We start from the raw sequence: 27,020 nt of genomic DNA, 5'->3' as shown, positions 1-27,020 counted from the left end.
ACTTCCCCAGTAATCAAACTGGAAATAAAATAAAAATAAATAAAATAAAAATTGTGAGTCACTATATTAAAAAAGATGCATCAAATGTGGTCAGAACTCAATGACGTCTATATTCATCCGAAATTCTGACATTTCTGCATACCACATGAAACGCTGTCAGTTAATGGCCATATCTAACAGGTACTTCTTATGTAAAACTGGACTCTCTTCACCTGATACATTAAAATGGGTTCTGTCAAGGGTTACACTTACCTTTATTTGATAAGGCACTGCATCTTATGTCTTTGTCCTTAACCCTGACGTGGCTAGAATGAGAACTCTTATAAGACACACTAAGAGGTACAGCTACACAAGGATGCACAAATATGTATATCTTGCCTATTGTACCTTAAAAACAAAAACAATAAAAAATGCACAAAATGTTTGGGAAGGCAGAGCTGGTAAAATTATACAACGTATCATCACCGAGGGACATTAAGGAAGGAGGATGAACGACTGAAGGACAAAAATAAAGGAGCACTGTAGGAGGAAGAGGACTATACTCAATGGGGATCTGAACAGACCCGCAACAGACTGAGAGATCCTGAGCTCCAGGGTTGGAAGGGAGCATAAGCTGATGGAGATCTTGGAATAGGAGTGGTGCAGGACTATACCAGAAAGGAATGCATTGTGGATGTGGCCCTAACTGGTGCAAAGGGGGGCATGCCTGTTCTGGTTAAGGGACCTCTAGATAACAGTGATCATGCCACTATGTGGTACAGAGTGTTGGGAGGGTAAGAATACCAAGATAATGGTGTGGAGTTTTAGCAGAATATGTTATGCCATGGTTAGAGAAATACAGTCATAGATAAGGAGTCCAAGAGCATACTTATAGAGTAAGCAAGTTGTGAGAATGATTCAATGACGGAAGACTCGAGGCTAAGAACAAAGCTGTGAGGAAAGGATAAAAATAAGAAGGATAGGGTGGCTACATAGTTATGACGTAAAAATGAAGGTAAAGGAAAGGGTCTAGGAAAAGAAGAAAGGAGGGGCTATGTGTGTACAGGAAAACAAAAGGAAGTTAGCAAATGGTCAACAAAGGGAGTGATGCAGCAATGGTACAAGATGAAAGGAAGGAAGAAGGCATCAAGAAGGAATGCCAAGATTTTTTTAGGCCCACAGCAGAAAGAATTAATGGAGGGACAGGGATGGCCAAATTTTGAAAAAATGTAGAGAAGATTACAGAATACTGGGGAAAAGCACAGGTCATGAATCAATGTTGGTAGCCAAAGTGCAATTGTAATCACAGGCAAGCCTATCTTTAGAAAATATGAAATATTATAGGATATAGATTAGTATAAAATTCTGCCAAGACAATTGGCCATAATAAGCACTATTTTTCAACAGCTTAAAGAGACAGCACTATACCATGCATATTACCATATAACCAATATGATTTTGATACTGACTATATACTTAGCAGTCAGAAATGGAAGAGTTATGTATGGTCAACAAAAACAAGATGTGAACCTGAATGTGACTCAGACCATCAGCTTCTTATCACAATGTTTCAGAATTTGATTAAAGAAAATCAAATAAGTCTGGAGGTCAACTAGATATGAACTCAGAAATATCAATAAATTAATATGTAGGGGGGTGCATAACAGATTTAATGGATTGGAACACTTGTATACAGCACCTGAAGAACTAAGGAAAGAAGTGCATGATATTGTCCTGAACGTCGCAACAAAAAATATTCCAAATAAAAAGAAATCCAAGGAGGAAAAACAGCTGTATATGGAGAATTTAAAAGTAACAGAAGGTGCAAAAACGCAAGGGAGAAAGTGAAAATATGTCAAACTGAATGCAAATATTTACATAATTGCAAGAAGATATAAAGAGGCATGTTTAAATGAGCAATATAAAGACTGTGAAAAAGATGACAGAATGGGAAATACAAGAGATCTCTTCAAGAAGGTTGATATTAAGGGAAACTTCAACTAAAAATTAACATGACAAAAGACACAGGCAGATGGAGCCTTGCAGAAGATATTAAGAAAAGATGTCAAAAATATACAAAAGAATGGCATAAACTATTGTCATGTTCTATAATCTAAAATCACAAAAAGGTAAATAAAAATTTTGTCACTTACCCCTATCAATTACTTCTAAATAGATGGAGAAAAAGTAGTTGCAGTGACAGATTTTTTTTTCTTCAAACCAAAGATCTCTGCAGAGGGTGACTGCAAACATGAAATTAAGATACTGCTTCTTGAAAGGAAAGCTATGGAAAATCTGGATTAAGATTAAATAGCAAAGATGTTACAATGTCAGCAAAAGCCCATATTGCCATAACATATGACTGTGAGGGCCGAACTATAATTAAGGCTTTACACAATAAAACTGATGCTTTTGAGCTGTGGCACTGGAGAAATTTTTTGAGAATTCAATGCACTGCAAGAATATCAGATCAATCAATACTTAAGGAAATGAACCCAGACTATTCACGGGAAAGCCTTAAAATAAAAATAAAACTAATTTTGGCTACACAATGCAAAGATGGGATTTACTATCAAGGACACTACAGGCGAGAACAATTTCAGGCAAAAGAAGAGGGGGCAGTAAAAGCTATGATGGATAGACAACATTACTTAGGTAATAAATATGAATTTTGAAGAAAATAAATATGCAGTTGTTGACAGATTGGTGTGGTATACTAACATCCCTGAGGTCATGAACAGTTAAATTCAATTAAATAACTAATCAACAACTGAAAAAATACTTTGCTCCAATGCTGGGAGACAGGGAGGAAACAATAGGGAGAAGGGTTGGCAGACACTTATGAATGACGGACAGAGAAGGTGTACAGAAGGAACTGGCTGTCCTTAGGAAAAATACAGCACAAGGACCAGATAGGCAGCATCCCAGAGTCCTCAGACATATTGCCAGCGCTCTGGCAGAACCACTGATAGACATCTTCAACACATTGCCGGCTAGTACAGAAATGCTAGAGGACTGGATGACAGCAAGCGTAGCACTTTTGTACAAGTCAGATGAAGGAAATATCTAGGAAATACAAAATTGTAAGCCTAATATCAATGGTATAGAAAACTACGAAGAAAATCATGAGGGGAAGGGTGGTTATCATTTCTAGGGTGTAACAATCCTCAGAACAACATCCAACAAGAGCTCCTTCCAGAAGGAGCTGACAATTAAACTTGTTCCAGTTTTATGACTGGGTTATAAGTGAACTTGACAGGAAAGTACTCTATTTGGACTTCAGCAAGACTTTTTGCCTTGTTCTCATACAGAAGGCTGACAGGAAAACTTGAGGTATTGTGGATGTAACTAAGACTGAAGAACTGGATTACTAAATGACAAAATGGTAGGACACCCAGGGTTGTGATGACAAGAGACAATATAGTGAATTAGAGATGTGACTAATGCAATAAGCAGAGGTCTGTTGGGTCCATTATTCTTCACTGTGCTTGTTCCAGACGTATCTGTAGGAACAGATAACATAATCCATCTGCATAGTGTGAAACAGACACAGATGCAGCAGTGAAGAATGAAGGTTACAGAAGTACTGGCAATGGCTCACCAAGTAGGCAGTAAGGCAGCATTTGAAGTTCACTGCAAACAAATACAATGTATTACAACTGACCACAGAACATTTGATGTAAAGCTTAATGCAGTGGGAGTGGAACTGATAGTAACTCAGCAGGAGAAAAATCTGAGGGCACTGACCACATCTTAAATGGACCATCGACCACCAGGAGAAGGGTGAGAGGGCAGTGGTAGGAGCAAACAGAATGCTGGGCTGCACCCTAATGAAGACAGGTACCAGAAACTAAAAGCTTTCATTCTGCATGTAGCTAATCAGATAGTTAGTACTATGTGTGGTTCTAGAGGCCATAAAAGGAAGGGAAATCAGTATGCGAGTAGTAATCCAGATGTAAGCTATCAGAAAGAGCTCTTCTCTCAAGTCCAAAAGAGACAAGAGTGTACAATATTAGTACATGAGACCATGTCAGAAAGATTTTAAGGATCATCGTAAACAGGAAAGATAAAGTAGGAAAAAACGGGCATGGAAAGAAGTTTGAGGGAGCAAACTGCTCCCTAGACCTTCAAAAGTACTTCAAAGAAAGGGTTACAGATTCATGTAACAAACTACCAAAATGGATGCCAGAGAAAGAATCCACTGAGTTATTCAAGAAGGAATTGGGCAGGTAAAGAAAAGCGAGGTAGAATGTTAAATTCACTTCAAGCCTAACTCTCAACCTCTTAGTGCAAGAAATCAGGACAAAGTTAAAAATAATGGGGGGACAAAAGCCCAAAAATAGGGAAAGATTTAAATATTTCTCTTATAAACTTAGAAAGTTACTAGAATAACAGGATCTGTGTTAGCATGCATTTTCTTAAGGATATGAAGTCTCAAACTCAATTGTGCATCATTTGTTGACATCTATTGTCAGTGCTTTGCCAGGAAACCACAAATTTTAAGAGGAACAGACCAAAATTAGGAGGCAAAAATCTGGACAGTTGAGAGGTATGACTTCAAAGGGTAGAATCTGTCATCAAGTGAATGTCAGTTCTAACTGCCACGTTAAATTCTTTACATACACTTTTCCCAAACTGGTCAGTAAACTTAGCCTCCTGAATAAGTAGAAGGACACGGATAGCACTATTGTCTTCTTTGGAATGTGGCTAGGATTTTATGTTATAAGACAGAACTGTCTGAAGGGCTAGGCTCATCTTTGTGGACTCCATACAGAATTTTCACTTTCTTTAGTGCTGATCCTTGGGAATCAGGGCTATGTGATGTCAGATTAAAAATATTATTGAATGAAGCAATCAGTGGGGATACAGAGCCCTCATGTTGGTTCATCCTTAATAAATGGTGAGGTATCTGGCTGTCAGATTGGACAGCATCAACCTCTGAATCAAAAAATCTTGTCATAAATTAAATGCATCTAGGAAAGGTATAACATTTACAGTACTGCTTGAATTCTAATAATTAATTTCTTTCTCATAAGAAACTACTAGGTTTTATGAATTAATTTGTCTTAGAAATAAAATGTTCTAATGAGAGCAATGAGGGCCTTTACTCCTCTGCTTCACAGATGTGTTATGAGTAGATATAAAAACAGGTGGTCTGGTTTTACTTATTTTCAATAATTCTGCAACAGCTGGTAAACTGAGGTTTGCTCCGACAAGCAAAAATGGAGGTAAAACAGAGCAAATCTTCAAATATAAACCATAAACTAAAAGCAATACCCGCAATGTGAGGTACCAGTAATCCACTCACAGATATATTAAATGTAGAGTCCTTTATCATCCAGAAATACTTCATAAATACTAAAAACAACAGCGTTTTGGTCCCAACCTTAGGACTTTATCAGATGCTGATCCAATCTTTCACTCTAATTTTATAGTCAAATGTTAGTGACATCATATCCTTCAATTAAACAATTAATGTGCTGACCATCAAATTTAAAAATACAATCACTAAAGAATTCTAAAACAGCACTCTGTTGTCTATAAACTTCCTGTCAAAAATATGGGCTACAAAAATACTATAACAATGAACTAATAAAACCGTAGAAGTAAAAACTGTGCCCTGTATGAAAAACTGTGCCTAAGTTTTATCAGCCTTTTCCACCTACATCAAAATCTGCTTAACTAGAAGAGTAACAACCCAATGTCTTTATAAAAAGTTGCCTTAAAAAACATACATATCTATACAGGAGCATATGAGTGTATATATAAACCCATAAATATACAAGGACTCATACATATCAGTAAACATGATCAATGAACAATATACAAACATAGAAACAATAAAAAAATCATCATCCAAGTAGCCCTTAAAGACACCTCTGTGGGAAACCATCAGTGGGTTTTTGTAACCACTTACCCAAAAACTATAATCATCTTAATGACGTATTATTTCTTTTTATACATCTTGAAAGAGCTTTGTTATACTCCTGATTATTGACACTGTATAATACTGTATTGCTACTTAATGCCTTGTAATAATCCTGTAACATTGCTGTTTAATGCTAATTTATAATAAAAATTGTATAATATGTTGGAGCTTTTCTCCCCGGGCCACCACTGAAAAAGGGCTCTTCAGCTCAGTCGGAGCAAACCCAGTCAACAATAAATAAATAAACATTATGAATCAGGAAGGTCACAATCTGGCTACTCTTAACTTAAGTACTGGAACTAAGGAAATATTCTCATTCAACCCAGGAAGTCTGTTCGCTTAATTGTTCAACTAAAGGATATGATGTCACTAACATTTGACTATAAAATTAGAGTGAAAGAGCATCTGATAAAGTCCTAACGTCAGGTTAAAAATGAGGTTGTTTATAGCATTTACGAAGTATTTCTGGACAATAAAGGATTTTACTTTTAATATACCTAAGAATGGATTACTGGTACCTCACAGCATGAATTGCTTTTAGTTTGAAGTTTGCTAGAAGACTTTCTCTTTGAGGTAGTATTCTAAGGATGCAAGGGTTTTTTTTAAATATTCTCATACAAAAGTTTGATTATCACCTATCATTCCACTGCAAAACAGAAAATGGCTTCAAATGTGTGTGCTATAAACACCATTTTTCTTACACTACATCAACAGCAGACTGATATAATACGTGTGCAATGTCTTCACTGTAATGCATTCTATCACTCAAATGAACAGATTTTAAGTAAGTCTGCTAATGCTGTCTGCATAATTACGGAAGAGCCCGCATATGTGTTAGTTTGATAAACTCAGGAAGTGGCAAAAAAAATATGAGCTGTACTTGTCCTTTCAGTACAGAATGGCTCAGTCTTGATGACTTTAATGTCAATTCTGAGAAGTGACATTCTTGACACTGCAGTAAGAAATACTGCACCACAAAGGATGCATCTTCTGAACAGATCTTGCTATGCTGAATTACTGCTTTATACCTCTCTTAAATATGCCTTGATCAAACAGAATCTGTACTTTTGGTTATCTTATCCCCAAAAGTTATATCTGGAAATTTTAAGTACTAGTATGTTCAAATTTCTCTTTAGAGCGTCTTCGTACATTCAGAGCTGATATGATGAAGCCTTTATGGAGTTTCCAGAACAATGTCAGCCCTCCCAATTCCACACTTTTCTTCTACAAAAGGAAAACTCATGATGCCTTTAGTCCACTAAATTTGTTAACCTTAGTAAAACAACAGTCATGTCTAAAAGAAGCTCCTAAACAGAGCAAATAGGGAATATACACATCACTAGGTACTGTCTGTTAGAACACACGTTAACTGACTTCTTCAAGTCATTCCCCGGGAAAACAAATAAATTATTATGATTTTGCTTTGATGAAATCATTTCATAAAATGAATAGGGCTTTTAATGAAAAATACTGAAAAATAGCTGTTAGACAGATAAAGAGAAAGCAATTCTTATTTGCAAAAGAAAACCTGAAGAACAGATAATCTGACCACAACAGAGCATTGTCAGGTCTCAAGGCAAGGGCTAACACTGGACGGTGCCAAATGGCAAAAAACATTGGCAGATTGGAAAACAGTATTTACAAGATGTTAATACTTCACTCTGCCACACTCAAACAAAAAGTATGACAGAAGAATTGTCTAACAGCTTTTAAAGCTATATATTCTACAGAGGGGCTCTTCATTTCTATCTGCTGTCTAACAGTGCCAAAGTGTTTTACCTGCTTTAAAATCCAGTAACATGTTTTGTTTTCCTATAATTTTATTTTTGCTTTCTTTAACTGGTAGTATAAGGAACAGTTAAAGCTCTATGCACTATAAAGAATTATGACTGGATCACCAATTTTATTATGTGCTCTTGACATCATTGCCAGAATTTACCTCTCCTGCTTTGCTGTCAAGGTGAATTTCTTGGCATCCATGTCTCAAACACACAACAAACTGGCAATAATTAGAGATATTATCATAATCCTAAATGCAGTACACGCAGCATCATAATTATGCTTTGAATTCAAGAAAAATGCAACTTTGCCATGTACAGTTTTCAGTGCTGTCAAGCTCTAGTCTCTCACTAGAACAAAATAGTGGCCAGTGACGGTCACTACAGGATGCTGAATATTGGTGAGAAGCTAAAACAGATTTAAATGCTGTTAGGCACTTTTCTGAAAAACACACACACACACAGACACACACACACACACACACACACACACACACACACACACACACACACACACACACACACACACACACACACACACACACACACACACAGTGTGGCAAAATGAAGTGTCTAGCAGCTTCTAAATCTGTTAATCATCAGACAGACCGAAGTGATGGGGCAAACTTTGGGATGGATTCCACGACTGTACAAGGCATGCAGAGATGAATGGTGACATTAATAACACAAAGACGCAGGATAAACAGGAGATGAAGAGTCTCCATCATGAAGTATGTGGACTGCCAGGACGATCACTAAATTTTAGTCAATATTCATATTTTCATTGAGACCCTCTATGGAAGGTCCACAACTGGTGCTAAAACTACCAATCCTCTGAATTTACATGTTGCCTTTTGTGGACTGTTTAAATATAACTTGTGATTAATAGCTCGATTATCAACTATCATGTCAGTGCAAAACAGAAAATTACTTTAAATCTATGTGCTACATACACCATTTTTCTTACACTACTCTATCAACAAAGACTAATATGATACGTGTGCAATGTATTTTACTGTAATACATTCTATCACTCAAAATAAATAAGAATTCTTTCTTACGAAAAAGGCATGGGAAAGGCAAATCGCTCTCGTAAGTCGACACTCATAAATGGGACGTATTCAATGCCATTAATCTTAGAGGTTTTTCTGCAGATAAAAAATAAAGATATTAAAACAGAAAGGCATGGTACACATTTCAAAAAAATACACTAAAAGAAATACTGCAGGTATTTTTTAGTCTAAGTCTTTAACTTAACATGGCTGGAGTTTTTTTTTTAAATAAGTACAAGTTCATCACCAATGCATAGACTCTAGGTCTGCTTCAATAAAATACTAATTCACCTAAAACTCTCAAAAATAAATAAATAACGCAAAAGCAATCAAAAGGTACACAAATACATATACATACACACACACATGCACACACACGCACACACACAGCAAGTTGCTGGCCATATACATCTTCTACAATGGAGTAAATGAAAAGAAAGCAAGCTCTATATAATCATTTTTATGTGAGAAGTACAGCACAGTACAGCAGAGCAATCCAGCTTACAGAAATAGGGACAATATCACAATATTTTCCAAAGGCTTCATTCGATTATTCTCAAATTACACATCTTAGTAGACAGAAGTTTTGCCTTGAGGGAATTAAACATTTATTTGCACAAAATCAATACATTTACCAAACTCCGACTTTTCTAGACAAGCAATATTAGTCTCCTCATCACTCCTGCAATAAACTGGATTACTCAAGCAGTCTGCAGTGCCTTTTGCAACATTATAACTTTGATGTGAAGGAAAAAAGCCATGTCAAGATCCTAAAAAAAACTGACTGAAGCATGACCAAAGTCTTTTTCACCAGTGAATAAGGTGAAAGGCTTCCTACATTCTACAAAATGACTGCCCTACTTCTGTGAGTTTCCAAGATACCACTTTAAATTTCTCATAAGAAGGTTTTCAACTAATATGATTACAGCTAAGGAAAACAAAAAAACAAGAGGCTTAAGGAAAGTTCCAACTGCTAATAAATTATTTTCATCATTTCTAGAAAGAACTTTCATCTGCTACATTTTGTCTTAACTGAGAGAAACTGCGTAAATGTATAAGTTAAAGGAGTCTGCAATGGTGAGCTAGTATTGTCCCTTTCTGAATCAAACTGTGAATTGCTATTACAATGAAAAGGGCACATTTTTGAACCAGATACTTGGCCAATATTCAAAGCACTTCATACAGTACAAATGACAAGGAGGTGTACCAAAAGGGATATATCCCACATAAAACCTTAGAAGCTTTATGCAAGACTTGCAGACTGTGTTTTTTTTAGCAAAAAATCATACACACCCTTAGCAATTAATAATGCATCTTGCATCAGAAAAGGCAGTGATTTTTATATATCAATTGGTATGGAATTTTCTTGAAATCTTTGAATACCTCAAGAGAGGCCTCAAATGTGTGGGGGCAATGTCTAATCCATGACTATCAGAGGTACACGCATCTAGGTATCAGGCATCCATTTCCAGTGAACAGAAATGGGCATCTGCTCAACCACCATCCAGCACCTGGATGCCTTAACCACTATTGCCATAAAGTAATCTAAGGAGAGAGCGGCAGAAACACTGATAGTCTATTAAACCACAGCTGGAAAAAATTAAAAAGCATCAATCATGCAGGCCAACAAGTCTGGCATTGTTTGGGGGGAGTATTCATGCAATCAGTCATTTACTTATTTATTTGTTTTTGTTTGTTTGTTGGGATAGGGATCTAATCAACCATGGCTAACTTCTGGCTTAGCTTGGGTTGTGTCACAACAGTAAAGCAATATAATACCGAATGTACAACATGTTGTAAACAAAGTTTACAGTCAATAACAAACATTGTTCCAACTACAGATAAGCAAAGCTGCAATATATTTAGATGCATTCATACCTGTAAAGAAGTAAAAAAAAACGGGGGGGGTGTGAAAGTAAATGGGAGGAAGTGGGCACAGAATGAGCAGCACTGATCACTACTGGAAGAGAAGAACGGTTGGGCTAAGGACAGGTAAGGAGGTTTTCACGTTACATAGCCTAAATGGGGCATTTGCACTTGCTCTGTTTCCCTAGATACGTCTTGAAATGTAGTCTGAGAAATAGTGTAAATTAGAATATCCTTTTGACAACCAGAAAGTTCACACTATAGTTTAGGGGCTAGAAAAAAGAAGGTATGGTTGGTGCAAGTAAAGCTTCACTCTGGGAATCTGTAGTGTTGGCTCTAACATGGATGCCATATGACAGAGGGTGGCATTCATAGCCCTTAGGCAGGTGTATTATGTCTGTTTGCTATTTCAGTGAATGAGTGCAGACAGGCCACTTAAACTAAAGCATGACGGCAGTGAACGAGCTTAACAAATTAAGTGATAATGAGATGTAACTCAGAGTATGCTAATATAGCACTGTAACACTTCTTTGCAATTCACAGTGGAATTTTCAAACTTTTACAAGCTGTCCACAGATACGCTATATAAAGAGAGTCTCACCAATCCTATCTACTTTACCATCCTCAAATATTTTGCCACATGCTGCTAACCTTTCTATATCTAGGTGTGACATGCTTGTTTTGGCCGATGCCAAAACCGCTTGCACCCATTGACACTCGCTGGTCAAGAAGGTGGAGATAAAGACAGAGGGTAACTCACTAAAATTTTAATAAGCAGGAGATACTTGACAGGTTCAGAGTGGAAAAGGACATTATAATGGTCTTAGTGGTATGTATGATCCTATTGGTGCACTGGAGAATGCTTGGACTTCCTGTCCCTTTGGACACTAATGTATGTATGGCCCTCACTAATACTTACTATGGGAACTTTCCAGAGAATGAGTGGGGACATGTTGGGTGTCTGACAGGCTTCTGCCTCATGGATACTGCAGCAGTTCCTTGATGTACTCTTGGAATATACAGATCAGTACATCGATTTCCCAGTGTCACCTCAGAACAGAGCCAGGATTATGTGGGCTTTGTACGGGGTAGCATGTTTACCTGAGGTATTTGGTGAAATAGACTGCACTCACTTTGCAGTTTGGGCCCCTCCTGGTCCACAGGGGAGTAGTATCACAATAAGAAGGGCTACCATTCCATCAATTGCCAGGTGGAGTGGGATTCATGGGGGTTTATCACTAGTGTTTCTGCCCAGCAACCTGGCAATGCGCATGATTCCCATATCTGAAACACTATTTCACTCTACCACATCTTCCTGCATGCTAGGATGCCCAGTTGTCATCTTCTTGGTAAGTGGAAAAATATTATTTTTTATAGTGTATTTAAGTAGTTATTCATGGTAAAATGTATTGTTGAATACTAAGACACTTTTACTATGTTTTGTCTCACCTCTTCTCTCTTTTTTTTCCTTGTTTTCAGGTGATGCTGGATATCCACTGGAGCTATGGCTCTTGACACCAGTGAAAAATCCAAGTGGAGCTGCAGAAGAGACCTATCCCTGTCCCAGACCCATACTGTCAGGTGCCTGGATGAGTCTGGGGGGGGGGGGGGTTTCCCTTCAATACGACTCAGCTACTGCATGCAGCATCTTTGCTGCCTGTTGCATTCTGCCTAACTGCAGCTCCCAGTTACAGCTCCACTGCAACTAATGATGACCAGCTGGCAACAGTAGTAAGGGACCTTGTGTGGCAGGCTCATGCATGGCATAAAGCTGCACAGGTTAAAAGGCAGTGTCTAGTTCAGGACTTCCATTTACTTAAAAAAAAAAAAAAAAAAAAAGTGCATGGATTATAAATGATGCCTACAGAGATATCTGTGACTATTCTGTGTGGTGCATGGTCTACTGTCAATGTTCATCTGACATTCTCTCTCATCTTAAAATATTTTTTTTAATTTCATAACAGCTACTCATATTATTGTTTGTAGAACTTATGACTGAGTGCTTACTGACTTCTGTTCAGTGATGTTGCAAGGCATATCATAGAAGTAATAACCACCTTTCTAACTGTTTTGCAAAATAAATTCTACTGAAGTGGTGGACATGAGTATGCATGTACTGAATACGCCTTCATTTGGTGTAAATTAGTAAAAACACTTCACTGTCTGATGACTTTATGTATTGTATTTGAATGAAAATGTTTCTTTTTTATATTTTGCAATTTATCAGATTAAAGTGTGTTGTTTGCTGATGTACTGCACATAAGATTACTTTATGTTGTCATACAAAATAATTAGTGACCTCAGAAACAAAAAATATCATCATTTGTGCAATGATGAGGGCGAAGTGGCAACAGTGTTTGTTTAAAAGGCAGGATACTCATTTTAATTGTAATGTTCTCATTACCATGTTTTCATGAAAAGTCCATACCTCTCAAACTTAGTGCAAGAAATATGGACAGACCCTGACAAAATGGGGGGACAAAGGCCTGAAAATAGAGACAGATTTTAAATATTGCTCTTATAAACTTAAAAAAGTTGCTAGACTAACAGGAACAGTCTTAGCTTGCATTTTTCTGAAGGACAGGGAAGTAGTGACATCACTCTTCAGATCATTCCATTAGTTTGCCAGAAAAACACAGATTTTATGAGAAACAGACCAAAATTTGAGGCAAATATCTGGACATTTTGTGAACATCTGGACAACTGAGAGGTATGGAAAAGTACTAAAACTTTTCAGGTATAGGCAACTGCCAGTTGTTGGAATGTTAATGCATATTACTGACTGCAATGTCTTGTTATGTCATGCCATGTTATGCCATACGGATTTCTTTGCACATTTCCCTGAGATTCTACCTAATCAGTGCTATTACAAGGATGTAATGAATAGCTGTAGTGTCCCAATCCCACCATTTTTCTAGTCAATTGTTATTCCTCTTCTAGTTAAATCATTCAACAGTCTTTATGAAGGTGAAATTGTAAGGGACAGAATTATCAAAGTTAATACACAATAGTTCAAGATCAACTGAGACATACATATCTCCTAAGAATAGGCTAGGTGACAGTTTGACAGTTTAATTGATTTTAAAGAGAAGCTGTCATGACAGCCATATGGTGAGTTGGTTTTTGAAGATGTGACCTGACTGATGCAGGTGACCATGCAGACACTGAGCATGACTGGGACCTCAAAGCAGAGGTTCAGGTAGGCCTGTGTGACATGTGTTACGATCATCTTCTCCAACTAGTTACATTACTTTCCTGAGAAGCAGTTGGAGTGTTATGTGATCTAACCTCACTGGGCTAGACAGTACCCCATTCTCTTACCCTTCCAAGAGTGACTCTTACTTGAGTCTGTAGATGCTGGTAACAGCCAGTGTCCACACCACTTCCGATTATTCCAGTGTCATCATTGTTTGTGTCATACTCATCCCACAGATGGAAAGAAGGTATTCCTAATCCGATGTTAATTTGATACCTGTTGGAGGTCATTCCCATTACTGATATGGGCCATTACATTCTGCCGCACCTTGCTTCTAGTGCATTCTACCATATCACTTTCCCTCTTATTACACTGTGCTAATGTATAATTTCTGGCATCCACTGCATTAATGTTGAGGACAGCTTTATTCCAGTTATTTTTCCTTTCACACTGTTTGGGCCCCCTTACGAAATAGACGTTTCCCATATTTCCTAAGGGCTGCCACAATGACGTTGTTTTCTTCCTGGTTTAACTTATCATTTCTCTGCCTTGATCCCTTATTTTGCCTCATTAATGTGTATTAAAAAAATTAGAAAAAAAAAGGCCACAGTCATACTAAAACATTTCTGTATGTAATCACCATTCAAACTGCACAACACTGACCAAGTGTACCTACCACCCTCCAAATCAAGCAAACAAAAACACCTTAGGTGACACAAAGCCAATACTCTCACACACACACACACACACACACACACACACACACACACACACACACACACACAGTCCAGCCAGGTGAAGCTGTGCTGTAGCATTAATTGCTGCATATTCACACACATAAAGCAAACATCTTTTTAACAGCTTCAACCTTCCCTGCAACATACTATTGTCATGTGTTTAAATCATGTTTCATTCATCAGTAAAGACACACATGCATGCTGTGCCAAGGAAACATACCGGTAACAGTGCAGTACTTTATAATTTAAAGACTGCATTTCTACCATGTATGCACAATCACTTCTTGACAACAAAGTAATTATTTTCCTAAGTGATCAGTAATCATTTGCAATGCTGCTGTACTGAATTCCCACTTCCAAATGCCAACTTTACACAGTTCATGAATACCCATCATAACATACACATGATATTAGTAAAAGCAACATTTCTTTAATTTAACTCAATATTTTTGCCTATTTGTAAGTGGTTATTAAATTATAATATTTTATTACCTTCTTACTTTAATAAGTTTGCAGTTTAATATGATATTTGCCATCTAACTTCAATAATGGCAAGTTAATATTGCAGTATTCAACCTTTTTCATCAAAAATTGGGTCTACTTATACATTTTGTATGTAAATTAGGGTTTTTTACATTTATGTCTATGAATCACACTAATACATGACTATATATGGCCTCTTTTGGGTATAAATCAGTCTGGGATACTCATGAATGTGGATTGAGACTACTGTGAACATGCTGCAGATGGCGGCACAGTTCGCAGCAACCATAGCATGTCTATGTCTTCCCTAAGCATGCTGTAGTAATATGTGAATATAGTCAGTTACTGCTGATTTTTTAAACTATTCAGATAAAACAAAATGGAAACACATACATTACAGTTAGCACAACAACAGTGTAATCTCTGCCCAGCTTGCCTCTTCTGTCACACCTTTTCACTTTTACCCACTAAAAAGTCTATTAAAACTCCAAATCAACCACATAAGTAGAAAATGCACTTATGCAACAAAATGTATCACTGATGCTGCAATGAAGGAAAGTATATCATTCAGATAGCTATGGCAAGGTACGCAAACACTGGCAACTATACGTATTAGACAACAGAAATGATTTTTGCATTTATTTTTTATGCACAACATAAGTCAAAATAGAATATATTCCTTAAAAAATGTCTGACAAAGCATTTTTGGTTAACCTAAACATGCCATTAACAACAACACCTGCTGTAATGCCCTGCTAGTTATCTAGGGCTGGTTATCTCATTCAAGTCTATAAAGCCTTTTTTGTATATTTCTGGTTCATACCCACATCTCCCTTTGGCATCCAGACCTTTTTTGGGTCTGGAGCTGGCTTTTTTAGCTAAGAACTTACCAGCTAGTAATACATAGTGCAAAATGATACTAAGACTGTAAATCCAGGATGCTCTGCAGTAAATAAAGTAATCACTATTTGTAACTTACTATTCATATTTTCATATCAATGTTGATGTATTTATAACTGAGAGCCCTACATGTTATTGAGGGGTATGGCATGATATGCCATGATGACAGACAGGACATTTCATTGGCAACACCCATTTATATCACACTATACCTGAGATACTGATCGTGATTTGTTAGTAATTATGAAAATAAACAATATTTCTATACATACTTAATACTTCAAAAAACAAGTGACTTACAAACTGTTGCATGACATCAGGTGAAACCTTAGATGTTGTTGACAAACACTATCTTTGATATTTGCACTGTACGTTTCATATCTTCAGAGCTATTCATTGTTATTTATTTCAACAATTATAGAATTAAGCATACATTTTCACATTGCTGTAAATATCTCTGTAAATCACAAAATAATTATTTCTTGTCATGTGAAAGATTATTTCTGGTTAAGAAAACTGTTTTAACAATATATGTCTATGTTGTATAGCTTCCAAGATATGAGAATTTGTGAAAGTTTAGCAAAAAATATAATTTGGGGTTCATGTGTGTCATAATATATTATAATATTTGTGATGATATAGGCTAGTGCCAGCATAGCCAGGTGGAGTTCTGTAAAGAATTATATGTCCTATGAAAATCAAACTGATTTATACAAGATGTTTGTGTTACAAATGTATTAGATCTGTATGGCATTTGAATATCAAACTGATTTGCACAAATGCTTATTTTACAAATGTATTAGAACTGCATGACATTTGAATATCCAACTGATTTGTACAGATGTTTATGTTACAAAGGTATTAGAACTGTATGGCATGTGAAAATCAAAATGTGTTTGCAAAGTTGCAAGTGTTAAAAAAATATATATCAACAGCGGGTCCTGCTGGACAGAGAAGAAATATATATATGTGAGACTGTATATATAATAGCAAAAGACACTAGAAGGGAAGGGGGTTAAACACATAGCTTACTTCTTACCTTAAGAAAGATACTGTTAATACCTGAAAGTGCTTATCTTACAGGGGTTCTTACCTTAAGAAAGATACTGTTAATACCTGTTGGGCCATGAAAGTGCTTATCTCACACCTGTGAACAGGACTGGAGACAACACGTCTGGAAGAAGCTTTTGCTCATTAGCTTAGTAAAAAGAGGGTAAGTCCCAGGCACTGCCATAAACATTAGCAAAACTTTAGATATGCATCTTATCACATCAATGCTAACATCCTGTCTCAAGCTTCAAAGAGGAATAGTGTGAGAACCTAGACTCAGGTAATCAGATGAGGTCATTCTGCCAGCCATCTTGGAAATTTTAGATATTGCAAAGAGAAATCTCTCGCTATTTAGTATTCTGCCTTGGGCATGTCAAGACGGACCATTCAACACATCATCTACCTTGCTCTATTAAGTAAGTAGGGAATAGTAATTCTCCTTGATTCAGTCAGGAAAATAAAGTGAAGTGATATTGTTTATCCTTATTTGTCTGAGTCTGTCCATCAATTTTATTTTCAATATTTCCTGTGATTTGAACTCTGGAATTTACTGTAAATATATATTCAGTATTTTCACGTTCAATATTTATATTAAATATATTTACAATTTTTATTGTGGCTGGTCCTTTTAGAAAGTATTTAACCTCTGAGAGTGCTAATATTTATTTGGTAACACTGTGTGGGCCGCTCCAGAAGGCTTAGCTGTCTTGGTCACACACACACACAGTGTTAGTATTAATATTACACAGTATAACTTGACACCCTTTGTTAAGGGCCTTAGAGTAGCTGATTGTGGAATGTCTGATGGCAGTGATAACTACCTTAGTCTAGGCAGAAGGGGGCACAGCAGGTAAATCTGTGCTAGCCTTTCCCAGGTGTAGATGTGTGTGTGTGTGTGTGTGTGTGTGTGTGTGTGTGTGTGAAAAATAAAATCTCGCTGTGTATGTGTTTCAGCTACTTGGAGTAAGGACACAAAGCACTGATGTCCCACAGAGGGTGCTGGAGGACTTGGCTTGGACATTCAGGACTTAACCCTGTAGCTGTGCTAGTGGGGAGCCTTATTGGGGCCCTGGAGGGAGAGAGACATATAAGGAACCTCAGACTCTGGGCTGACTGCGTTCTCTGTGTGCTCTTAAGGGAAACTGTACTTGGTGCAGAGAGCTGCATCTGGAAATACTCTGTGTATCTATTGCTCTCAAAGTGAATGGTCTCCCACCGGTGTCAGTGGTTAGGACTGAGGCTCCTTGATCACTGGTCCAACACAGGGTCATCACATATTAGTTGGCAGTGTTTGGAATGTCTGTAGCCTGTAAGCAGTTGTCACTAAAGGTGTGTACTGTCAAGCAGCCAGAAGGTGAACATTCAGAGTTCCATATCACAACGGTTAAATGTGTTTATTTTTTGTTAGTTAAGTTAGCCAGGGTGAGCAGACAAGGATGTCAGCAGAGGATTATGACAAGCTGACAAAGAACCAGTGACCAAGGTGTGTGAAGCCAAAGGACTGGTGTATGCCAACCTGACTAAAGAAGAAATTATTTCATTCGTAGTCACAGCTCAGAGCAGCAAACAAGAGGATAACTAGTCTGGTGATGGGAATTTGCAGCCCTCAAAAACAGGACAGTTCTACTTTTCCTCAGCGGACTTAAAAATCCATCTTGAGACAAAGAGAGTTAATCCGGAGGCCAAACGTTGGGAATTAGAATCAGTAGAGAGACTGCAGTGTTTGGAGGCTGAAGAATATAAAGAGGCAGAGGTAACATGAAAAGGAAATGCTGACTCTTCACCAGAGTCATGGAGGTAATGAGGAAGGGAGGAACAGTATCCCAGAAGCAATACAGGTCAGTAAACTTCTTCTTCAGTACCAAGAATATGATAATTTTGATAGCCTTATTCATATATTTGAAATAGTATGTCAACTGTATAATGCTGACCAAGTGCTCTGGGCAAGGGTCCTGACCCCCTTACTCCATGATAAAGCTGCAACTGCTGTTTCTAAATTGCCTGATATTGATTGCTTAAATTATGATACAGTTACAAAGTGTTTATTGGAATGTTTTAAATTAACACCTGAAGCTTACAGAAAAAAGAGCCTAGGCACAAGGCAGATGAAAGTGTGTGTGATTATAAAGCTGAGTTAAGCACTTATTTTCATACCTGGGTGAATGGGTGTCAGGTCACCACTTTTGAAGGACTGGCAGACGTTTTGGTGAGGGAACAAGTCCTTAGCACTTTGTCTGAGGACATGAGAATCTGCTTGACAGATCGAGTGTGCAACTCTGCAGATGAGCTGGTGAAAAAGGGGGATATCTACTTAGCAGGCAGGACATCACTGCACAGGAATGGATACCCAGTGCTGCATGTGGATATAAGGGAACCCATGGTGGGCAGCCTAAACTATCCCAACAGAGTCTGCCAGTAAAAGGGGAAGCCACTAGTTCAGGTACATGGCCAGGATCAAGGACTAAATGTTTTAAATGTAACCCATGGGGCCAAGTAGCATATAGATATCCATGGAGGCAAGGTGGGGAATAAAAGGTATGGCAGCCAGCAAGTGGGAATAAGAGAATGCCAGTGGTAAATTGTCTGGAGACAAAAGGGGTATCAAACTACCACCAGAGTTTGTATCTATCTTGGTGAATGGAAAATAGGTCACTGAGACATAGCCTCTGATATAACCATTGTGAAGCTTGGCGTGGATAAAGAAAAGCAGTACTTGCTTGGGCAGTCAACTCCAGTCAGAGCTTTAGGAGGAATCCCATTCCAAATGCCTTTGGCAAGGGTTCACCTTGACTGGGAGGGTGGAAAAGGAAGCAAGAAGTGGGTGTATTTGAGGATATCCCTGCAGATGTCTTGATAGGGAATGATCCTGATAATGCAGTACCTTGTATGCATGCAGTGACTCACAGACAGGCTTGGACACAGGCAACTGGGTTTGGTAGCCTGGAAGGCACACAGATAGACTGCACCCCTGAAGCCAGAACTGGTGATGTGAATAATTCAAGGAAGAAGCTACCCAGTAGCAGTGAGCCTTAAGATGAGTCAAAGCTGCTGGTAGGTACTGATGTACCCTTGGACAGGGTGGCTGCAAGGGGAGAGGTGAGTGGTAGTAAAAGGATGACACTGAGGCACAGACTTCCTGTAGAAGGGGAGCTGGGAAAAGCCACAAAGATAAAGCTGAGACAGGCTCAACTCTCAGGACCCTACACTAAGAGGCTGGAGGGAGGTAGCCAAGGAGGCACCTGATTCTCAAGGAAAAGGGAGTCTGTATACTGGAACAAAGAGTTACTGTACAGAGAGTGGACCCCTGAGGAAGGGCTACAGGGTGAGGTACCAGAGCAGTTGGTAGTGCCTAGAGCCTACTGTCTGGCACTTTTAGCCATAGCACGACATTTCTTTTGCAGGTCAGGTCCGGCGTCGGTTGCTGTCGCCTCTTCCCTGACGTCACTGTACCAGGGGTATAAAAGATGCAGCCGACGCCATTTTCTTCAGTTTTTCTTGCCCCAGATGTCAGGTGCCCCCAAATTGGTAGGCTGAAAATTATGCCAATAAGTATGCATGCACAAAAATGAACATTTCCTTCATCTACAAGCAAATACACCACATAGGTTGTATAGGATAGAGAAGTACAGATAAGTCCCAGCAAAGAAAAAAGGGGATGGTGGGTGGGTAACCTGGACTGCAACAGTGAATACACTCTAACATCTACATTTATGGTAGGTACACAACTGTACTATGTTCATCGTGTTTCAATGTTACAGTCATTACACTTGGGTTGAATCCCAAAGCTGAGGTTGGGTGGCTGGGTCTAAATAGGATTAGGAGAGGCTATAAGGCCCTGCAGAACTGCAGTGGCAAAGCCTGCTCTGGATTTAGAGTAGAGAGGCAAGTGGTAGTGCTTGGTAAAAGTGTGCAATGAATTCCAAGTTGCAGCCTCTAAAATGTCTTTGGTTGGTACTCCTCTGAGGAAGGCTGCTGAAGTGGCTGCTGCTCTGGTTGAGTGAGGCCTAATTCCCTTAGGCACTGATTTGCCATGTTGTGAATAGCAGAAACAAATGCAGTGGCCTATCCATTTTGAAATAGTCTGCTTTGAGATAGCCTTTCCTTGTGATCCTGCAGAATATGCTACTAAGAGTTGCTCAGTCTTTTTGAAAGCTTTAGTTCTGTCCAAGTAGAAGCACAGCTGTCTGTGTATGTCCAAAGAATGCAGGAGTCTCTCACCCTTATTCTGTGGGTTTGGATAAAAGGTAGGCAAATGAATGGTTTGGTTAAAAGCCACACTGGACATTACCTTAGGCATAAATGTTGGGTTCGTCCTCAGAGAAACCCTGTCTGGATGGAAAATGATAAAAGGTTCCACAGCCATGAGTGCCTGTAATTCTGAGACTCATCTTGCAGAGGTTATTGCTAGGAGCAGAGCTGTTTTCCAAGATAAGAACTTTATTTCAGCTGTACTGGCTGGCTCAAAAGGCGGCAGTGTGAGTTCTTCCAAGACATAATTGAGGTCTCATGCAGGTATTGGTGCTCTCCTTGGATGTCTTATGTTTTTGGCCCCTCTGAGGTACTGTCTTAGCAACAGATGTGAAAGAATTAGTGGTTCCGTATTGTAATGAGCTGAAATGGCAAAGGCATGGATTTTAATTGATGAAAAGGATAGGCCTTTGTCCAGCATCTCAGTTAGGTATTGTAAAATCTGAGGAATATTTGGTACAAACGTGTCAATTCCTTGTGCCTGGTTCCAAGCACAGAATATTTTCCATTTTTCTGCATAAGCTTTTCTGGTACTGGGCCTCCTGGCCTCCAAAATAACATCCATCACTGCTTTAGAGAGAGGTGTGCTCTGAATGGCTACATTATCCGCCATGCTGCCAGATTTAGGGTTCTGAGTTGGCTGTGCAGGATCTGATTGTTTCGTTGGGTCAGTAAATGAGAAATTAGAGGCAATGTCCAGGCTGGGCCTTGAGACAAGCTCTTTAGGATCGGGTACCAGTGCTGGCAGGGCCAGTCTGGAGCAATCAGAATCATTTTTGGCTTCTCTTGTCTGACCTTTATGAGTACCTTGGGGAGGAGAGGCAGAGAAGGAAAGGCATATACTGTTAGGGTTTTCCAGCTGAATGACAGAGCATCCACTTTCCATGCCTGCTTGTGATAAGTCCTTGTGCAGAATCTCTGTAGTTGGCAGTTGTGAGGGGAGGCAAATAGATCTACGTCTGGGCATCCTCATTTCTTTATTATCATGCTGAAGACTTGTGGATCCAGTTTACACTCATGGGAATCCGTGAGGTTTCTGCTTAGTTTGTCTGCCAGAGTATTTTTCTTTCCTGGCAGGAATTGTGCTTGCAGGTGTACTTGATAAGTCAATGCTGTGTCCCACAAAGTCATGGCTTGTCTGCAGAGGGGGTAGGAATGAGTGCTTCCCTGTTTGTTTATGTACCACATGACTGTAGCATTGTCGGTCCTTATCAGTAGTTGTCCTGGATGGAGTAGATCCTTGAAAGCTGTCAGGGCATTATGAACAGCTAGCATCTCTTTTTGATTGATATGAAGATGCCTTTGGATTGTGGGTCATGTGCCCTGAATACATGTTCCTGCCATGTGGGCCCCCCAGGCTTAATCTGAAGCATCTGTTGTTATTGACTGCCTGGCTGTGGGTAGGGTGAATGGCTGTCCCTTTTTGCGGTGACAGGCCTGTACCCACCATCAAAACTCCTGTTGCAGGCAAGGAATGAGGGTAATTAAAGTTTCCAGGCTGTGACGATGTAGAGTCCAAACACTTTTTAGATATCATTGTAGTTTCCTCATATGCAGTCTGGCATATGGAATTAGCAGAATGCAGGATGTCATGATGCCCAAAGCCTGCAGAAGTTTTCTTGCAGATAACTGGGTCTTTGTTGCCAACATTTTGAAGTAAGAAGTCAGTGGCCTCTGTTTGTCTGGCGCGAGATAAGCCATCTGGGCAGTTGTATTTAAGCTTGCACCCAGGAATATTATCTCTTGAGAGGGTACTAGTTTTGATTTATTTTCGTTTACTGTGTACCCTAGGCAAATTAGTAATCTTTTTACAAACACCAGATGCTTTAGTAGAATGTCCTTGTTCTCTGCTTGAATAAGGCAATCGTCCAAGTAAGGATATATTTGAATTCCTCTTTGTCTGCAAAATGCAATTATTGGTGCCAGGCATTTTGTGAAGACCCTGGGCACAGTAGATAAGCCAAAGGGCAGTGCAGAGAATTGGTAGTGCATTCAGCCAGCTATGAATCTGAGGTATCTTCTGCAAGATTGTCTGATTGGAATATGCAGGTATGCCTCCTTTAGATCCAAAGTTACAAGCCAAGCCTTCTTGCCCAGCATGTGCGGAAGCTGCTGCAGAGTCAACATTTTGAATTTTGGAATGTCCAGAAATGTATTGAGAATAGACAGATCCAGTATTGGTCTCCAGGCTTTGTCTTTTCTGGGTACCAAGAAAAGTCTTGAGTAAAATCCTTGTCCCTGTTCTTGCTGTGGTACTTGCTGAATGGCCCCCATGTCCATGAGGGATGAAATTTGTTTTTGTGCCTCTGCCCATTGATTGTGTGGAAGGTCTGGCATACCTTTTGCCCTTGGCAGGGTGTTAAAGTCGAACCTGTAGCCCTGGGACACTATATTCAAGATGGTAGAAAGACAAACTGCAAAAAGATCCAAAATCACACAAGGAATGCTGAGAACAAATCACTTTATGACGCAAAGCTTTCGGGTATAAACCCTTTCTCAATACTAAATACATACATTTACACAAAGCAACTGCTTTTATACAGGCCTAGTAGTCATGTGACTGCAGCCAAAGTCACATGACCTATTCAAATGTGCAATTTAAAAAAATATTTAAAGAAACATACTGCAAAAAAGCATTTGTCAAAAAAGCATTCGTCAATAAAAAAATGGTTACACATATGCATATATATGATCAAATTTCATAACAATATAAATCTAATTCTAGCACATAAATATACTTAATCATAAGAATATAAAAATGTATATATATACCTATATGTTTAATACAAACTCTAGAAACATTAAAACATAGGTGTACACATACATGTACACAACAAATGCACACATTAACATCAATGTATAAACATACTAATGTGCACAAGTTAATAAAAACATCATTTCAGCCTACGTTGTAATCCAACAAGAATGGGTTTAATGCTTACTGTACTGTTAAGGCCAGGAGGACTATCAGCTCCCAAACGTACTATCCATTGATATTCTTTAGTTTCAAGAAAATTATTAATATCACCACATCTAAGTGAGGGAATCACCAAATCAATAACTCTAAATCTAAATGTATGTCTGTCCCCACAAGTCTCAATATGCTTATACAAGGCATTCTGAGTATACTGACTCCTGATTTCCGACTTGTGTTCAATAATCCTGTCCTTGAGTCTATGTGTAGTCTTACCAATGTAGTATGCAGGACATACAGAACATGATGCCATGTACACCACATTGGTAGTAGTACAAGTAGCTCTTACAGAAAATGTGTATGTATGATGTGTGATCGTATGCACATAACTATTAGATTCCACATATCTGATCAAGTCTGAACAACAGGAGCAGTTTAGACATGCATATGTACCAAAATTAAATGTAGAGTAGATGGGTCTATCAAAGCATAAATTCAAGGAAGGGCGGAAATCTTTGTAGCATAACATACTTTTGAGGGTTTTCATATTCCTAAAGCTGAAGAATGGCTTATCACTTAACAATTTTGTAAGCTCAGGGGAAGCCATTAAAATAGGCCAATACTTATAGATAGTGCGTTTAACAAGGGAAACCTTACTTGCAAAACCAGTCACATATCTAAATCTTTGCACAGTAGAGTTTACAACTTGATTTATCACAACATCAGGGTTCGTAAGATTATAATTCCTGAAATATGGGGCATATAATGAATGCCTATTATTAAATACCTGATTCTTCATCTCATTTAAAATAGACAATGCATAACCACAATCAACAAAATCCTTAAATGTGTCATTTAACTGTTCATTGAAGACAATGTCATCTGTGTTGAGCCTACTCACTCTAATGAACTGAGACTTAATCACACCTCGAAGACATGCGGGGCATGCATGCTGTCCGCATGCACATATCTACCCACATATGTCTCCTTCTTAAAAACAGAAGTGCCCAATATTCCATCCTTGCAAAAAATGTTAACATCAAGGAAGGAAGCCTCTTTACTAGTAATGGTCGACTTAAACTTCAAAAACGATGTTGTGTTATTCAAGTGTACAAGATATTCTTCTAAACTGTCCCTAGATCCATTCCAAATTAAAAAACAATCATCAACAAACCGTTGATAGAACACAACCCGTGTGTCAAAAAATTTTTTTTCCATCATGTAAATTATCTAATTCCCACTGATGCAGTACAAGATTTGCATATGTATTGGCCACGGGGGTGCCCATGGCGACCCCGTTGACCTGCAAATACGGTTGTTGATTGAAAATAAAAACATTATGGCTAAGTACTAGGTCCAACAATTGACATATATTTTGAATAGAATCACTTACTAAAGATTTTTCAGTAGTCAAAAACTTCAAGCCAAGCCTTCTTGCCCAGCATGTGCGGAAGCTGCTGCAGAGTCAACATTTTGAATTTTGGAATGTCCAGAAATGTATTGAGAATAGACAGATCCAGTATTGGTCTCCAGGCTTTGTCTTTTCTGGGTACCAAGAAAAGTCTTGAGTAAAATCCTTGTCCCTGTTCTTGCTGTGGTACTTGCTGAATGGCCCCCATGTCCATGAGGGATGAAATTTGTTTTTGTGCCTCTGCCCATTGATTGTGTGGAAGGTCTGGCATACCTTTTGCCCTTGGCAGGGTGTTAAAGTCGAACCTGTAGCCCTGGGACACTATATTCAAGACCCATTTGTCCTGGGTGATCATGTGCCAATTTTGAGAAAAAAGTGCTAGTTTTCCCCCTAAGGGGGCTGCCAAAAGATAAGTGCTTGGTGCTGGCAGAGGAAAGTTATTGGGACTGTTTCCTGTACGGCTGTGATTTGTCTTCTCTGCTTTTGGAGGTAGAAGCGCCCCACTGTTTAGGCCTGTATGAGCCCTGGGGCTGGGATCTGCCTCTGGGGTGTCTGTATCTGCCTCTTTGTGGCCCGTCCAACACTGGAAAGGACCAATTCTTTGTAGGCCAGTTCCTGCTAAATCTGGGTGGCTGTACCTGTAAGAAATCCTTTACTGTTTGCATAGATTTCGCTTTGTCCACCATTTTCTTCAACACCTCCTCTGCTTTAACACCAAATAAGGTATCATGCTGTAATGGAGCATCTAATAATTTTGCTTTAACATGATCAGGCAGATTCTGTTCCTTTAACCAAGCATGCCTCCTAATGACAGAACCCGTAACTGCAGCCCTGCAAGAGGCCTCCAGAGAATCAAAATCACATTGCAATGTATGCTTTCCCACTTCTTCAGTTGCATGCAATAAATCCTGCATTTCCTTATTTTCCGCACAGTCAGAATTTGACAACATTTTCTGTTTTAGCAGTGACATTAAGTATTGCTGATATTTAAGCATATGAAATTGACAATTTAAAGCCCTCACAGCCAAAGTAGCAGAAGTGTAAACCTTTTTTCCCCATCTGTCTAGTGCCCTTGAATGTCTATCAGAGGGGATAGGGTTTTTTGCAGTAGACGCCTTGGCCCCTTTGGGACCCTGAGAAATAGTTTCTGGGTCAGCAGCAGGGTTTTTATAAAGAAATTTATGTGAATCTGGGACCCTGTAGTATCTGTCTGGTTTAACAGGGGCAGGAAGTAAAGAGTCAGGAGAAAGTCCGGACTCTGAAAATACATCATCTACAATGTCTAACACAGAAGGAATAGCCAAAGGCCTGTGCTGAGGTAGTAAAAGAAAATCTCTAAGTCTTTTCTTAGATTCTGAGTAGTCTTGGCTCTCCCAGTGAAAGTGCTCCCTCATGGTATGCAGGGTTTCCCCAAAAGAATAATCCTCAGGTGGTGAGGAATCCTCATAAGGAGGAAGAGAGTATTCCTGTTCAGAAG

General features: G+C 38.8%; 1 protein-coding gene across 1 annotated transcript in view; it reads right to left on the bottom strand.

Moving 5' to 3' along the window:
* The window catches only part of CAPN7 (calpain 7), a 1,011,285-nt gene that overhangs the window by 677,943 nt on the left and 306,322 nt on the right, over nucleotides 1–27,020 (bottom strand). The window contains exon 6 of the mRNA XM_044064001.1: nucleotides 8,748–8,834. Coding sequence (XP_043919936.1) covers nucleotides 8,748–8,834 — 87 coding nt within the window. The remainder of the gene's footprint in view (nucleotides 1–8,747; nucleotides 8,835–27,020) is intronic.

Source organism: Protopterus annectens, chromosome 2.part2 (assembly GCF_019279795.1).
Source record: "Protopterus annectens isolate FY-2018-M chromosome 2.part2, PAN1.0, whole genome shotgun sequence".
Classification (NCBI taxonomy): domain Eukaryota; kingdom Metazoa; phylum Chordata; order Ceratodontiformes; family Protopteridae; genus Protopterus; species Protopterus annectens.
The sequence above is the reverse complement of the archived record's forward strand: the minus strand, read 5'-3'. Positions and strand labels throughout refer to the sequence as shown.